The sequence below is a fragment of the Botryllus schlosseri genome, chromosome 14 (assembly GCF_051294905.1).
Source record: "Botryllus schlosseri isolate E-star chromosome 14, Bs_hap1, whole genome shotgun sequence".
NCBI classification, from domain to species: domain Eukaryota; kingdom Metazoa; phylum Chordata; class Ascidiacea; order Stolidobranchia; family Styelidae; genus Botryllus; species Botryllus schlosseri.
The window spans coordinates 11,067,898-11,084,960 of NC_137249.1; the positions used below are offsets into that span (position 1 = coordinate 11,067,898).

Consider the following 17,063-nt stretch of genomic DNA (forward strand, 5'->3'; position numbering starts at 1 on the left):
GGTAAGGACGCAAGCTCGCAGGCATGATGCGGAGGTCGGTCGGAAATCCTTCACTGATATACAGGCTCAGTTGCTGAAGGTCGCTATCAGAAGAGGTAGCTTCACGTACCATGTCCCATGTGACAACCGTCGTCGAGGCCCGAAGACTGGCAGTAACGGCAGCCACGGTTGAAGCATCGTCAGCAAAGTCTGGCTCATCGTCGATCAGTCTCGGAATCTTGGACACGGCGATAGGACGGCGCGGTGTGAGATCAGTTTCGGGTGCCTCTCCGGGCAGCTCAAGCCTGACGGGAGGGCCATGCGGGTTCCTGGATGCAGCGTCTGCAACGTGATTGCTCTTGCCGGGCACATGGACAATCTGAAAGCGGTATCCAAGGGTCTTTTCCTTGAGGTTGAGGAGCCGTCTGTTGGTGATGTCCGACAAGGACCTGTCATTGAAGACCCGCACAAGAGGCTTATGATCAGTGGCGACGATCAGCTGGGTGCACCCAAGGACGTAATATCTCGTTTGGTGGAGCGCATATGCGACAGCCAGTGCTTCACCCTCAATGGGGGCGTATCTGCTCTCCGCTGGGTGAGTAAAACGGCTTCCGACCAGGCATAGTTTCCATCCATCCGGACAACAGGACGGCGTCACAGGAGCGCACTTGCAGTACTTCTGTGTCATGAAAAAGCCAATCCCGGTTTCAGACCAATCAGTCGCGAGGCATGTTGGTCGGCTAGGGTCAAAGAGTCTCACCCCATTCTCAATTTCAGAAATGATCGCTTCTTTTGACAGCTGGAAGGCGCGTTCCAATTCTTCAGACCAAGCAAATTTCCGGGCCGGTTTCAGCAGGTCTCTGAATGGCGTCATCTGCTGTGCCATGGCAAAGGTGTACGCTGCTTGATTCACCAGTCCGAACCATGCTCGCACCCCGGTAATGTCAGCAGGTGTAGGGAAGTCCCTTATTGCGTTGAGGAACTTGGTGCATGGGCGGATGTTGGTCATGGAGATCGTCAATCCAGCAAAGTCCACTTCTTCTTGCGCAAATTGAAATTTCTTTGGATTCAGAGTGATGCCATTGCGGGCACATAAATCAAGCCATCGGCACGTCTGAAGAAAAGCAGTTTCAATGTCCTCCGCCCACATGCAAGTGTCATCGACACACTTCACTTTGTCTGGGAAGTCGGAGATGATTGCGTCGAAACGTTGATTATATGCGTCACCACTCGCCAGGAAGCCTTGCGGTGCAACCTTGTATCGATAGCGTCCCCATGGTGTGATGAAGGTCGTGATGTGTCGGTCCTCCTTTCTGATTGGCACGGAGTGGTAGCCATTCCAGGCATCGGTTACGGTTTTCAGCATGCCCTGGGGTACTCGATCCGCTAAGTGGAACGGCGCCGGGACATGGTGTGTTTGTCGTACAGAGTGCTTGTTTTGAGGTTGCAGGTCGACCGTGCGCCTCGGGGAACCATCTGCCTTGCCGGTGACAACCATCCGTGAGCACCATGTGGTGGGGGTATTAGTACCGACCCTTTCGAGCACTCCTAAGCGTACGTCCCTCTCTAGGTCAGAGTGCACCTGTTCTTGCCAGTGAATGGGGACCAGAGCGGGTTTGTGCGTCGCGACGGGCGTGGCATCCGGGTCAACGTGCAGATGCAGCTCTTCCCCTGTCATCAGTGGCAGAGGTTGGTGTTCGCATACATTGAACGTAGTCGAGCCGTAGTAATCCAGTAGCCAGCCCTTCAATCGGTCGACATGTTCCCTAGTTGGCTTTAAACCAGGAGGTAGGGTGTCGGGAAGGGGCGGTGGCTGAGGTTCACGGCGAGGGCAGGAGCAGGCAGGATCATTTTGTTCGATCGCTGCCGTCGTATGAACATCCTGCGAGCCACGATTGTACGGGAAATCCTCCGGTATGATGCCGAGCGTGGCTAGGGCTTCCCTGCAGAGGTAGGATCTGTCAAGCGTCGACGACACATAGCACATGATGCGGGCTGTCCTCGCAGTCCCACCGGGTCCCGCGAAACTGATATCCACAGCGATTCCACCAACTATGCCCAAGTCTGCATGAGATGGGCCCTCCATGATTAGCTTAACAGGGAGCAGATCACGGCGGTCGATACCCAGTCGCACAGCGATGAACAAGGGAATGATGGAGCTCTGGCAACCCGTGTCAGCTACCATGTAAGTCCGGATGGAGGAAAGCCGAGCGGAGGTGCGAATGGGGTGATCCAGCAGAGAATGTGCATCGGGAAGCAAGTTCATCGAGACCAGTACGACAGGGTGAGGTTTGGATGGCCGTACTTTCCAGCCATCATCGAACACGTGATGATCGAGTCTATTCACCATAGCTGAAAGTGATGCTATCTGTTTTGCCTCAAGAGATTCCGAGGGGCAGCACAGGGCGTCATTCGAGAGCTGAGAGTCGATGCAGCTAGCAGTTCTTTCAGCAGGGCTGGAGGAAGATTCACTCCGGGCCTCCAACTGCTTGGACTTATGCTTCGCGCAAAGCCGGTACGATTTATCCTTGTGGCCCCATTTCCCACAGTCTAGGCATTGCCTGCAGCAATTTGTGTAATGGCCTTTGGACGAGCATTTCGTGCACAGTGAATGCCAGGCTTCACAGTTGCTTTTCCGTGCGTCACGGTCGTTGCGGGGGGCATGGGCCCGTCCGCCGCAGGCCCAGCACATCCTGGAAGGTTGAACGGCAGCTGCAGACTGTGGTGTCGCAGGGAAATTACCGACCTCGGAGTGCGTCAGGCGTCCCTGTTCCTTTCTGGCGATGAAGGAGACAGTGTCTTCCAGGGAGCGGTCTGTGGCAGCATCACCGAGGATATCAGAGAGGATATCGGGATCGGCGATGCCCCGAATAAGGTTGTCCTTTATGATCTCAGAACTGTAATCGAAGACGTGGTTGCAGCCCTCCTCCCGACAGGTCGATGTGTACTGACACAAGGCAGCTTGACCACGCAGGCTAGCAAGAAAGGTGCGGATGCTAGAGCCGGGGGTCTGAACCATCTTGCTGAGCCTGAGTCGGTGCACTAGTATACTTTCATCTTTCACAGCCAAGCGCTTGACCGCAGCGAGCAGATCTTCAACTGCCATGGCATCAATGTCGCGTCGGATATCCTTCAGTATATCGGCACGTAGCTCGGAGTCACAACAGTGGAAGAGAGCAGTAGAGGCCATGTTGTCGGAGATGCGACAGCCAGTTTTGTACATACGCCACTCTCTCGTGAAGGCTGACCATCTCTCGGGATCGCATCCCGATGCGATAGTCGGCTTTTCCAATTTGAGCGGGGGCCCAGACTCAGTTGTAGCAGCGCCATGAACAGTCCTGTCGTGGATTTCGAGGGCTTTGATGAGGGCAGGAGCTAACGCCTCAGCCAAATCCTGTGACTTCCAGGGGCAGTCCTCAATGGGGCAGTCCAGTTGAGGCATTTTCTTGATACAGCTGTATTAGAGCGCTAGTCATAAACAAACATGTATGTCTACCTATATTTACTAAGCATATCAAAGGATGACTAGGATCTGTAGAGAGAGATAGCATGGTTATCTAATAACTACTATCACTACGTCAGTTTTTAGGCACTAAATAACAGCAGTGATGGGGTGACTGTATGATGCAAAACTCAAGTACCGTATTAGAGAAAGTTTGACATATACATTGAAGCTGAATCTAGTTTACATTACATCATCACCAACGCCAACCATTAATATTATGGTAGGAAGATTTAACCAATTATACTGCAAACTATGATTTGCTTTGGCCAGGTGAGAGCAGCATCAAGTTCACATGCTACAATTAATTTATATAAGTAGGCAGGTAGGCCCCATCAAGCAGGTGTGTCGTCATTTATAACAGAGACCTTGATCAGCTATTATCAATTGGTGTGGTACTTTCCAGCCGTATGGAAAGTAGAAAGCATTTTACCGATTTGATTAAATTATAAAACATATTTACCCTTGATCCTGAAAAAAATTGCTCGGAATAGGATCGGATTGAACGGCGGCGTATGTGTCAGTGTCGTTCAACTTCACAATGACATCTACGGGTCGAGGATGAGTACTTCGGTTCATCCTAATTGTCGAGTTTCCTGAAGTAGAAAAGACCATGTTGGACTTTTGATGGTGTGATTGATCGTTATTAAAATATACGGCCAATGCGCACAAGTGATACATCGATGTAAGAATTCCCCGATTTGTGAGAGATTTTAGGGTCGAAATGACAAGACAAATCTGTCTTATCGTGACTAATCTTTATCGGAATTTGTAGAACACACGTTGTTTTATCAGTGAACATAAACAGTGGCATTTTCCGTTTGGAAATGGGTTCGTTTCCATCAAACTTTTTGTTTGATTTTTTGGGGGGCAAGAAGAGTGTATGTACAACTGTACGTTAGGGCTCTTCAAAAATGACTTTTTTTCTCAAATCGTACTGGCTACTTGATAAAATTGTCAGGTTACCCAATTTAAGCCGACACACCAAATTTGGTTCAATTCCAATCAGTAGCCGCATTGCTACAGGAGAAGAAAGTTTCTATTTATTATATGAAAAAAATAGCAAAAAATTTTCTGTTCACCCCATGAAAGTGTTAGGTTGTCTATAGAAACGATGTTCACCAAATTTGGTTCAATTCCAACCAGCGGAAGCGGAGTTATTGCCGTAGAAAAATTTAGATTATGAATAAAATAGTATTTACGGTGACCCATTCTTCAATTATTTATGATAATGGTGCCCACCGTAAATACTATTTTATTCAAATCCAAATTTTTCGACGGCAATAACTCCGCTTCCACTGGTTGGAATTGAACCAAATTTGGTGAACATCATTTCTATAGACAACCTAACACTTTCGTGGGGTGAACAGAAAATTTTCAAATTTTTTGCTATTTATTTTTATATTATAAATAGAAACTTTCTACTTCTGTAGCAATGCGGCTACTGATTGGAATTGAACCAAATTTGGTGTGTAGGCTTGAATTGGGTAACCTGACAATTTTATCAAGTAGCCAGTACGATTTGAGAAAAAAAGTCATTTTTGAAGAGCCCTACTGTACGTACATCGTTCTCGTACAGTAATACAGGGTTGCACATGAAGAAAATAACCGTGGTGAGTTGGCATGATTTTTATGTACAACATACTGAACTAAGATACTTTCATTTAAAAAAGAGTGCTTTACCATTAGTCCACTCTGCTTACTTTCAAACTATTCACACGGTGAGTAATTTCGTGACAAACTAACCAATACCCACTGATAGACGATGATTTCACTCAATAACACATCGATGATTTTCGAAATCGGAGTAATTGTAATTATTCTTTTTGGTCTTCACGAAAGACCAAATAAATCCATAGCTGCCAAAATATGTGATCGAAGATAAGGCATGAATGTTACTGAGAGAAGTTCGAATTGTTGCTGATACTAATCAAAATTTGCCGCCGTTCACACTGATTCCAGACAGTTGCATCATGCACACTGCACAGTGCACACCAAGGTGTTATTGATCATGTATTCAAATCGTCTATCACCAATGATTGGAAACGTTATCAAACCCTAATACGAAATTCGGTGGAGCTAATACCTACTTGCCATTCAATTGTCTGATTGTCGAATTATGACACTGACTCTAATTGAAAGTGAGATTAAAATCTCATCCTCAGAATCTAATCATTCAAATTGGTTCGGCTAATCATGTGACAAGAAACTGGAGGATGATTGGGTATTGAACATTGACGAGTAGTATTTCAGAGTAAATACCTACTATCCGATTAATCACTTTCGTTACGGTGACATAGATTGCCAATGATTGTCGAATCACAGAGGTGGCCACTTTGCCGTCATGCATCAACACATTGGCCGCTCTTTGACAATGACAGTTACGTACCAACTACTATTCAGTATGTCATTAACTTGTCACAACTTTGAAATAAGTAGGCCTATCGAGACAATTCCAACTGAGACAAGATTCTGCTGATTACATTTTATTACATTTTCCCACAATACCTAGTTGCCCAGCACTCTGAAAAAATGTGGAACATTGTACGAATACTGAATTTATAATGATAATACAAAGAGAAATCGACATGTTAATGAAAAGATCGAGCACTCACCCTTCACAGCTCCAAGTTGGAGATGCACATAGTTTTTCTTGATATGATGAACTTTGAGCAAACCTTGAATTTTGACTACTTTCTTGCCATGGTTCCTTGGGTCCTTCCACTCGACAAACGCTCTTTTCAAACGACGTGCCTGGAGTGACGGAAGATGAAGTGAATTCTAGGATTATGCAAATAGTGAATTCATGAGCATTGCATATTAAAACAAATCAGTAAGTGTAACTTTAGAAAGGTTTCGACTTACGTTGTCCGGCCTTGATCGATCATAAATATCGTTATATTCCATCATGACCGCCCCGGGTCGGATGTCATGAATCATACACTGCTTCGGGGACTTCAAAATGGAGATTTCATCACTGCGCCACCATGGCTTGCCGTCATTTCGTCTTTTTATGAAACCACATCGCGAGGCATCTCCAAAAAATTACAAAAAGTCGCTAAACATTCAACTTCAATACAGTAAGAACCTGAGTGAAAGTGGAACATCACACATTCACAAGAAGGTTGCTGAAAATTTTACAAGATTACTCAAAAAATGGGAGTTACAGACCATTACTAGCCTGTGCTATGCAAACACAATAATATATATGACGGCAATATGTCATGTTAGCAATGTGATTTACCTTTCTCCAAAGGTAAATAGCACTGGTCGTCTTGAACACACCATACACAATCATTCTTTTCCCAACCAAGAGTTGAATTGTAGCTGTAACTGAAAAAAGAAAAAAACTCTTTATATCTCACTTGCATCGGGCAATCCCTTGCAGACATTGAATTGACAATAGCAGCAAGGGTGACATCAACCACATTTTTTTCACACGCAAAAGCAACCAAAATATATCCCTTAATCACCTTCCAATTCCAAACAAAATCTAGTCTAAAATGTAAGCAGTTTTGCCTAAAACACTGTTAAGTAGAGTTACGTCGGCATCCTAAAAACATAACCACAAAAGTAGCGTAAGAAGGCAAAACCTAGTTGAGCATGACGAAAAAGTCGAAACATTTTGTTACTGATAGCCTCTGCTTGTACTCAGAGTAGTTTTGACTTCTACTTACATCCAAGTAGAAATTCACGGTGTTGCTTCTACTCGACATCCAATAACTATTTACTTTGCTCCTTGCCACTAACAGTCAATTTATCCCTAAGAATTATGGTTTCAATACTCTACTCCACTGTGGAATGCTGTAAACCTCGATTGGTCGTATCATACACAATATTGCGGTACAATGGAATAGGTGTGGTAAATAAACACCAAATAATCTTGAATGTGATGTAGAACTGGCATTTTTTTCCTTCTGATAGCATAAAAGGTACCTGCGTGAATTTCCTATATCATTCATAGAGTTGTGACATAATAATGAGCGATACTCAAATGCTCGACTCGACGTCCAGCCCTACCGAATTACAGAAGACCAGATAGAGCAGTGGTTCCCAACCAGTGGGGAATTCCCACTGGTGGGGAATTCAATGGTTTTGGTGGGGATTAGACGCATTTGTTAAACATTATATACAGGGTAGTGTAGCAGCCCTAGCGCTGCTGTTAACCTTGTTGTTATTGTATGTGTGGTCATGAACTGTGAACGAGGTTTCTTGTGTCTTGTGATCGTGATATTCCCTCTCAGATACTGGTTTGGACATCGTGCTGGCCGGCCGTGTGACCTCCGAAGACGTGGCCGTTACAATAGTCTGCATATTTACGGAGACACATGCGCGATTACCGTTACCAATTAACTGCTCTGAAATGTATGATTCGAAAATTATAAATTGAAAGTGCCCTCGCAGGACGCCTAAATGTCCTCTTTTTTGGGAATTTGTCCTCTTTCTCTGAAAAGATTTAAATGCTACGAAAAATGCGAGCCCGGCGCGGCGAACGTCAGAGTTTTGCAGAAAAAAAATCGCGAGCCGTCGCAAGTCAACACAATACTATCGGTCGAGAAATTTTCAAAATCACCAGTTTTCTTGGAGCTTTCAGAATTTATAAAAAGTGTCCTCTGTATAGCATCGCAAAATAGGCTAACCCTATATTTTAAAGGGTATATAGGAGTTTTGGGTAGTGGGGAACGAAGACTCGGAATAAATCTGAAGTAGGGAATGAAGACAAAAAGGTTGGGAGCCACTGAGATAGAGGGCAAGACCAACCTCCCGTGGGTGGTGCAGGAAAGACAATCTTTCAACGAAGAGCAAACGGCTCCATTGGTGAAATCATCATCTCCATCATTCTCGCAGCTACCGCGCCGCCAAACGCAGTCCTCCACAAAACTGCCGCGACAAGAATCCTCGTCCTCAATCTTATCGCAGCCACCCTCATCCGTACGGTTTAAATTCGGAATGCTGTAAGCACGCATCACGCCGGACATCATGCCATAGTATCCGCCGTGTACGATCAGTATCTTGTCGTCGATCACGTCGGCCGCGTGCCCGAACAGCTTCGCTGGAGAAGACGCCGCGTTTTTCGACATGTGCCGAATCCAAGATCTGCTCCGCAAGCTGTAAAAGTGGGTCTGCCGGCTGAAGCATCTGTTTTCCAGGTGGCCGTTCTTTTTTCCTCCGTGCACGATCATGTAGTCTCCGACCACGTTCGCGGTGTGGAATCCTAGCGGTTCGATGTCGTAGGACCACGATTTCGTCTGGAAATGTCAGGACAGGGTTGTAACCAAGTCACAAGTCAGTTTGCCTTTTATACTTTTCACTCGAGTCAAGTCGAGTCATTTTCAATTCACCACCGAGTCAAGTCCAAGTCAGGGAGTAACGGATCGAGTCCGAGTCATAGTGTTAAGACTCGAGTCTGAGTCCATTTGTGTTTACTGTTGAGTAGCGAGTTCAAATCAGGCTCATCTGAGTTGTGTGAAACTGTTCAGTGATATAGAGGCCGTCAAATTCATAATGTACTTATTTTTCTCACTCTAAACATGTTTATTCAAACAGATAAATGACAGTTTCTGGGATTATATTTCAGTTATCGGTCCTGACATACGAGACTTGAATAAGTCATACAGAATGTGTCGAGTCATATGACTTGTTCACAAATTGACTCGAGTCAACGAAAAACTGCGTATCGAGTCATTAAAACCCTGCGTCGAATAGTGAAAATATCGGATATGGCGAAGGATAAGCCAATGCTGGTCCAGTCTATTAATAATTTTATCGTTTCAAATCACCGCAAGATTGCGATAAAATGGACAGATAGGAACGAGTAGAAATGACTCAGAGTAGTCTTTCAATCAGACACGTTTTTGAATACGTAAATAAGAGGCATGAACATTTCAATTGTACGGTAGTGCAGACCGGATGAGAAGTAATATAAGATATTATAAAAGGACAAATAATAAAAATGAAGTGGCATGCGTGATGTTTCGGTATGCGAAGACGCAAAGTCGGTACGTCAGATCGTAATCTCAAGCGGTGAACGGGGCATGTTAGCAGTAGCAAGGTGGGTACGCATGGCCAGAATTTGAAATTTTCAGTGGAAGGGGTTAAAATCTTTTCAACGATGACGTGACATCACGAATCAATTTGATGACAGATCACGTCAAGATGAATAATTCAGGAATTTTGAGACATGAAGCATACCTACAGCTGTAATCCGAATATGGATAATCACCAACAGGCAGTTCTACACACATACATTCGACACTTGCCATAAATATCTAACTAGTTCCCACGGTACGTTATGAAAAGATACAGCGCTGGATCCCGCGCAATACAGGACTAGCTGAAAAAGAAAGTTCCGCAAACATAGCGATTGCCCGGTAGTTAAGCAGAGCCTGAAGCCTGACAAAGTCTGTACTTTGGATTTTTCAGAAGAGTCAAACTCGTATTTTAGGCAATTTGCAAATGGACGAAGTCAAATTGCCAACTGTTACATTGTATTTCAAAAATATGCAGTCATAGTAACTGTCAAATGATCTTACACACTTACCGAAGGCGTCACTTCGCTCCACCTGTTGTATGAGACGCTGTACAGAAACACAGAGCTTGAAAGCGCCGCCTTGCGCTGATCATCCATCCTGAATCCACCAAATACAACCAGGCTACGACCACGGCTGTCATACACCATAGAATGCCCGGCTGCTTGCAGTCGAAAACCAGAACTGACACCGCTGCGATCGTACTTTAATTTTTCCCATCTGCGTTCATTGAAATCAAATCGATACATCTCGGATGATAATCCGAAATCGCGACTGTCCGAGGACCGTCCGCCGTACACGTAAACAAACTGTTTGCCGTCAAAATTTACAACAGTTGCAGCGTGCTGACACAGTGGAGGCGGGCTGCTGTGCGTCGATGACGACATATGCTTCGTCCAAATGGAGTTTGTCGTGTCGTAGAGCCACGTCTCTGCGCTTAAATCTTCGTTTTCTAGCTGGCCGCCGAAAAGAAATAGATACGCCGTCATGTCCGACACGATTGCTGACATCTAAATGGAAGAGGACAATCACATTCCTTTAATGCCAATTACATTGTGAAGTTTTCGTTTTGTGTTCATTGTTCAGTCAGCACAAACATCAGGATGTTTCAACACAGTCCTAATTGGCCCTCATTGAAATTAGGGCAAAAACCTGCAATACTCAATCGAAAATAAAAGTAGCAATTTCCAAGATATGGCAAAATTACTTCAAGTAGAAGTGGGAAATGAAATATATGAATGTCAGAAAATTAGATTCGGTAGATGGGTCACATACTTTGACCTGTCAAGAAACATAATCTCTTGACTAAGTGGTGAAAGTAGGCAAAAACGTACTGGTGTATTTTGAAAAACTAGAAGCACTTTGTTACTGGCCACTTTTCTATGGATTTTCAATTCCTTGACATTATACGCATCCCCCCCTGTTTAGATTGACGAGTGACACTGATGGGCATAAAGAGGGCTTCAACGTGTAATTTTATTATTTTGTTCAAATAAATAAATTCTATGGTGTCATAGTTTGACTTGAATCCCTTTTTAAGCTCAGTATCTGTATAAATTATTCATTCAAATCAATTACCGGACAATCACTAACCAGAATTAGAGGTGCAAAGCACGCACATATACCAGTTTTGTAAGAAAAAGTTTCGGTACACAGATAACTCACAGTGTGATAATATCTCGGCCCTGGCCGAGTGGACGGCCCCAGAAGTAACCACTCGTTCATGGCGAAATTGAACCTCAGTAGATGCGACAAGGCTCTGGTCAGATCGTAGCCGCCAAAGATGTAATAGTACGGCGCGACGTAGCACCCGGCATGTCCGGCTCTGGCTTCGCTGCCGTGTTCCCCAGAATAATCGTAAACAGGGAACCACGAGTTCCTATCGTTATCTCCGTTCAAACTTATGTCGCATCCTTTACCGATGTAACCGGGGGAACACTTGTTTTTCTTGTACCTGCGCAAGTTGCATAGATTTGAAACGCTTAGTAATCAAAGTCAGGCAGGTACTTCGGTAAGACAAACAAGATATTTTCATTTCCCAAAAGCAAAGGTTGTGAAACGAAAGTACATGAACGAATGAACCACACAAAATACACTAAAACACTAAAATGTTTCCGCAGATATTTGATTTTAAACATGCAAGTGGACACAAGAAAAAAAGGTGGTCTTACTTGGTGTCGTGCCTGCATTGGCCATGGGAGTCAGATATTCTTGGACAGCTTTCTTGAGAGCAGTCGTCTCCGACAAAACCCACGTTGCAGACACATCTGCAGCAAACATTTTCGTTATTAGATCGCATGTATGATATTTAGAAGCACGGCAGGACTTAATAAGTTGACTACCAAATTCACCTAATACGAATGAATGCAACACAAATGACTCAGAAGACTCAGAGGCTCCTATACACAGCCATAGATAATTATACGCAGTTAAAAAAAAACGACATAGAATTACCTCGTCATAGAACAAGTATCTAAGTAAAGTAAAGTTGTGACACTGCATCCTAGCGCACAGCCTTGCAAGAACCTCTGCAAGACTAACCAAACTGGTATCCTCAACCAAATGATGGCTGGAGGATTAGTACTAGTTCATTTAGCTATTTTAATGATAACATATTAGCAAATCATGTCCGGCAACAAAATCAATATACATATATATAGGCTTCTGCTAAGTGTACTTACATATTATCTTTGCAATGGCCTTTTCCACTGCAGTTGTTGATACATGGATAAATTCTAAACGTTGCGTTGAAGCCTTCTTTCTCTGTATTTTTATCACTGAAACAGCAAATTTATTGCATTGATATTCAAGATTCAAAATACATGGCATCTAGGATTTACTGCTATTTTCATTCGTTTCAACGTTTTTCGAAGTTTTCAATAAAACGGTCACCATTTTGTGAAGATCAGATATCAGTAGGGTACAAGTAGGCCTAGGCTACACACAAGTTGTATTAGAATATTTTTTTCGATTAAGCGCATATGGCACAAAGTTGTGCGGCATAATCAATCGAATACCGTAAACCGGGGTAACTTTGGACAATTTTCAACAATTAAGTTTTGTATCTTGGAAATGCTAGGGTGTAGGGGAGGCAAGTTTTGTTTTTCATGGGTCATGGAGCAAAGATTAGAGTTAACTAATCCAAAATCTTCATTGTCATAAATAAGTACCTAATTTTCGTAAATTATCCGTGTCCAAAGTTACCCCATATGGTGATAAGGGGTATCCCACTGGCAGTGTCAGCAATCGACAGCAAACATTAAGCATGTTACCGTGATTTATTGCCGATTTCAAATATATTACTGTTCTTTAAAAGATACACTTTCCCTTTCTCATGTCCTCTGATGGATATATTTGTCATAATTTACGATATCCCATATTCAGCAGGCACATCTTTAGGAGTATGTGATAAGTTTTTGAAGTAGCTTACACCCGATTACAATCTCTCAGCTCATTGCCTACCCATTTTTTGGCAAACTCTTAACTTATTAACCTTCTCATTCCATTTTAAAAAGCCATCAGGCCGGTCATAAGGAATATAATTGACGATACACTTTGACACAGATGAAGCAACCACTTTCCAGAGCTCTAAATATCACGTTTTAAACTGTTCAAAGTTACCCCGTTCTGATAAAATTTGACGGGGCAACTTTGGACATCACATTTTCTTGTATTGATCTAAGGGTGAGCCCACTGAGATTTTTGCAATGGATTAAGACTACTTAGAGCAGGGGTTCTCAACCTGGGGGGCGCGCCCCCCTTAGGGGGGCGTGAAACATCTGAAGGGGGGCGCGAAGAAGCGGTCACCTGAAAAAATATTCCGCGCTTTGCGCGATTTACCTCCAATGCACGCATGTTTCTCTCTATATAGACCTCATTTCATATTTTTTATTCTCTCATAAACATTCATAACCTTCGATACCACCAAACAATCTGTTGAGGTTGCTAGCATCCCAGTGGGATTTTGTGATATGACGATAAGGGGGGCGCGAAATTTTTCACCATCAAAAAGGGGGCGTGTCTAAAGAAAGGTTGAGAACCACTGACTTAAAGGTATCTGCTGCCAAGTTTTGAATCTATCAATCACATGCTATCTATGTTTGATTGTAAGAAGTTTAATGGCCTTCAATTTTGATGAAATTGACCCCTGCCAGTAATTTATCAATGTTGGGTCAAGTTTAACTGGTAGTGAAATGAATCCATCTTTTATTGAGACTGCTTGTGGTACTGTTGCCTCATGAAAAAGAATTGGACATCCAGCGGCAACCCTTTTCCATCAATAACCATTCAAATCTTTTACTGCTTAGTGTCCAAAGTTACCCTTAAGTCAAAAGTTACCCCGTTTTACGGTAATTAGTCTCAAATATCTGAACTATAAAATTTGTAAGTATAACAAATCTTTAACAATAAAAATAAAACAGAAAAACTTTCTTAGCTAACCTAAAAAGTTGTAGCAGAAGTTGTCCAGAACTGGCGACAACTTTCTTATCTTGCATGCTCGCTCGTATGTCTCCACTGAGAGTCGCAAGTATCGGACTCTTATCGGAATCGCCATCATGAGCCACAATAAAGTCATAGCCGCATTCTGTTGTGGTTGGTGAGAATTCCAACGATATGAACGGATGCGACGTTTTATTCGGACTTTGAATCAACCATTCACATCTGAAGAAGACAAAAAAAATTGATGCAAGAATATAAGAAATTGGTAACCATAATCAGCAAACAACTTGGCAATAGCAGCATGTAACTAAATCACACATGAAACTGTAGGCTAAATTGTCGTGCCCGAACTATTCAACTTCTATTTTTAATTTTGATGTAGTTTCAGTTCCCTGACCAGATAATATTTTATATTTTCGGAATCAGTGCAAACGAAGCTTTGGTTCGACACCACCTTTAATAAATTTTGTGCTCATGTTGCACATACCATATTTGTTTACGCAACTACGAGAAATTGGTAGTTGTCTTTGGATGGTTGATTGTGCTGTCACGTGTTGCGCGTAGGTTAGTTAGGCTATGTATTCTTTGATAACGTGAAAACCAACATGTTGTTTTTTGAGGATTTTTACCGTGAGCTATTTGAAAAAATGCTATGAGATTGTGAAGTGATATTTTTAAATAAGTTTGGGAACCACTCGGGGCTAACCTAAAGACTAACCTATCTACTTCATAACAAATATATGACCAATGTTCCTTCTAAGCTGCGCACATGCGCAATGCTGAAACGGTCTCTGCGCACAGAAAATCTTAGCTGCGCACAGAAATCCGAAGTGATGACCTTTTTTTTTGTCGTTGCGCACTGTTGTCCAAGGGACCGCGCAGTGAGTTGGTGAGTGCGCGCAGACTCGTGAGTCGTGAACAGTTAGAGGGAACATTGCATATGACATGATCAATTTGAAAATAGTAACTTGAATCTACCACACTTGAACTTGAAAGAAAACAGTAGGCCTACCAGTGGGCAGTGGTTGTTTTGGTACGTCGTTAGGCACACAATAATTTACGACTTCTATAAATATAGATTGAATAGTATCTTCATATTGAAATGAACCCAAATATTTTCGGCTGACAGTCGTCAGGGGTAATCGTCAGCAACTAGTAGAGAATTCAAAAGAACATCGTATATCAACAATTGTATCACAAAATATGTCAGCATGTCCCTAGATTCATTAGAACACGCTCGGTAAAAAGCTCACCCTTAACTCATCCGCTCAAGATTGATGCCGAACAATCAAAGGCCATAAATTCTGCAATTGGCAAACACTTGTTGGATAATCCTGTGCAAAAATTTTCGATACGACAGATTTTGCATACTCGGAAAGGGTCGTTCACATTTTTATTTGTGTGCCTTGGAGTCGACTTTTATCAAAATACACCAACCACAGCTTTGTCAACAAAAAGAGTTCGTGTATCATCTAAAAATAGTACATTGAACGCTCTCGCATTCGACATTTCATGCTGGTGACGACATATTTTGTGATAAGATTGCTGATAAACGATGTTCTTTTGAATTCTCTACTAGTTGCTGACGATTACCCCTGACGAATGTCAGCCAAAAATATTCGGGTTCATTTCAATATGAATATACTATTCAATTGTATATTGAAGTTCTGTATACCTCCAAGAAGCTGTATAAACATAAATGCATATAACTCTATAGCCTATAGTAGGCCTAAAGGCCTAAATCAATTTCATGCTGTAAAATAATATATATTACTTCAACAAGATACGATAACGAAAATTCCCCTGAATCTCTACCCTTCAGGTAAATAAATATTTGCATTATTTGATTACATAGGCTACAGCTTTCATTGATTTATGCGAGTGTAGTTTTATGGATTTTCTGTTACCTCTGATTTGATTTGTAGTTTCCGCTGCCTTCTGATATGAATCCTTCTGTTTGTGATGAGAATATCGTCTTATGCTGCGAGCAAACCGACTGGGATTTGATCGAATTGACGAATCCTATTAGGTAAACTGCGATGTAGAAAATGTCCATCTCGACAACTCATATCGAGTCTAATGCAAATCCGTCGAAGATTAGTCTGATTGTCTTTTTGGATACATATATCATCTTCTTCAGAGGTCGTGATTCATCCCTACCTTGTTTTCTCGCTGTATTTATGCAACTATATATTTTGTAGGACTAGGTATTCTGGGCATCATAACCTCAACTGTAGCGTAGAACCTCGACGTGCGTACCGGAGCTCGTACCGAAACTAAGGCACTATGCGCCCGCAAACCGCATCGAATCGCCCGAAGCGATCAGCCGTCAATCACTTATGCATTTAAATAGCTGCGTCCAGTGCATGCCTTCGAAATATGGGATAAACAAGGGAAGCGTCACATCAGGGATGAGCATCGGACGGACTCGAATAGGGTCCGGACTGGATTTTGCGATACTTTCGTTAAAATAACGTATTTGTCACTCCATATCTACTGTGCGCGAAGCGCAACGCAAATTCTGGGTATTACATGACTTTTATGCAAATTAAATGTTGGTCATGAAAACAGCTCCGAAATTCCTTCAGCTATCTTTCTTATTGGGGGATTAAACTACTTCTACTTGACGAACTGAAAATAGCTAAAAGTAAGTAAGTAGTTCACAAAATATTACGAAGTAGAAGTAGTGAAAAAAAGATCTACCTGAGTAAGTACCAGAAGTAGATGAAAACTACTTGAGTACTTCGATAAAGTAGAAGTACTTCGTTATTGACCACCTCTGAAAATAACCTAACCGTTAACATCGCTGGCCAGCCCGTTTCCAACACAGAAAATACCAAATTTCGGGGGGTTTTACTGGACTCGGACATGTCCTGGAATAGTCATATTCAGTCCCTAGATCACCGAAGTGCGGCCTGTTTTACAGCCTTAGCCACTTCATGCTGGCCTGGGTTCTTTTGATACTTTTTCAATCCTTAAATCTGATCTCTCTCCTTCTCTCTCTCTCTCTCTCTCTCTTGATCCATCCAAAGTTACAATATTGCATCCTCTGTTGGGGGGCTGCCAGTAGAACTGCACTCGAGCCACTGCAAAAACTACAACATCAGGTACTC

The 17,063-nt window shown here is 42.9% G+C and overlaps 1 protein-coding gene across 5 annotated transcripts in view; it reads right to left on the reverse strand.

Moving 5' to 3' along the window:
• LOC145455294 (multiple epidermal growth factor-like domains protein 8) overlaps window positions 1-16,982 on the reverse strand; it is a 54,500-nt gene extending 37,518 nt beyond the window's left edge. For 4 of the 5 annotated variants that reach the window (XM_080333247.1, XM_080333246.1, XM_080333249.1 and 1 more), the window contains exons 1-11: window positions 15,858-16,980; window positions 13,951-14,172; window positions 12,192-12,287; window positions 11,682-11,777; window positions 11,176-11,464; window positions 10,023-10,520; window positions 8,243-8,730; window positions 6,726-6,814; window positions 6,347-6,516; window positions 6,097-6,235; window positions 3,945-4,077 (exon numbers count right to left, since the gene is read on the reverse strand). In XM_080333247.1, the coding sequence (XP_080189373.1) occupies window positions 3,945-4,077; window positions 6,097-6,235; window positions 6,347-6,516; window positions 6,726-6,814; window positions 8,243-8,730; window positions 10,023-10,520; window positions 11,176-11,464; window positions 11,682-11,777; window positions 12,192-12,287; window positions 13,951-14,172; window positions 15,858-16,006 (2,369 nt within the window). In that variant the 5' untranslated portion in view covers window positions 16,007-16,980. Of the gene's footprint in view, window positions 1-3,944; window positions 4,078-6,096; window positions 6,236-6,346; window positions 6,517-6,725; window positions 6,815-8,242; window positions 8,731-10,022; window positions 10,521-11,175; window positions 11,465-11,681; window positions 11,778-12,191; window positions 12,288-13,950; window positions 14,173-15,857 lie in introns of all 5 variants that reach the window. The other variant, XM_080333250.1, reaches the window with a different exon arrangement.
• Between the last annotated feature and the right edge of the window lie 81 nt (window positions 16,983-17,063).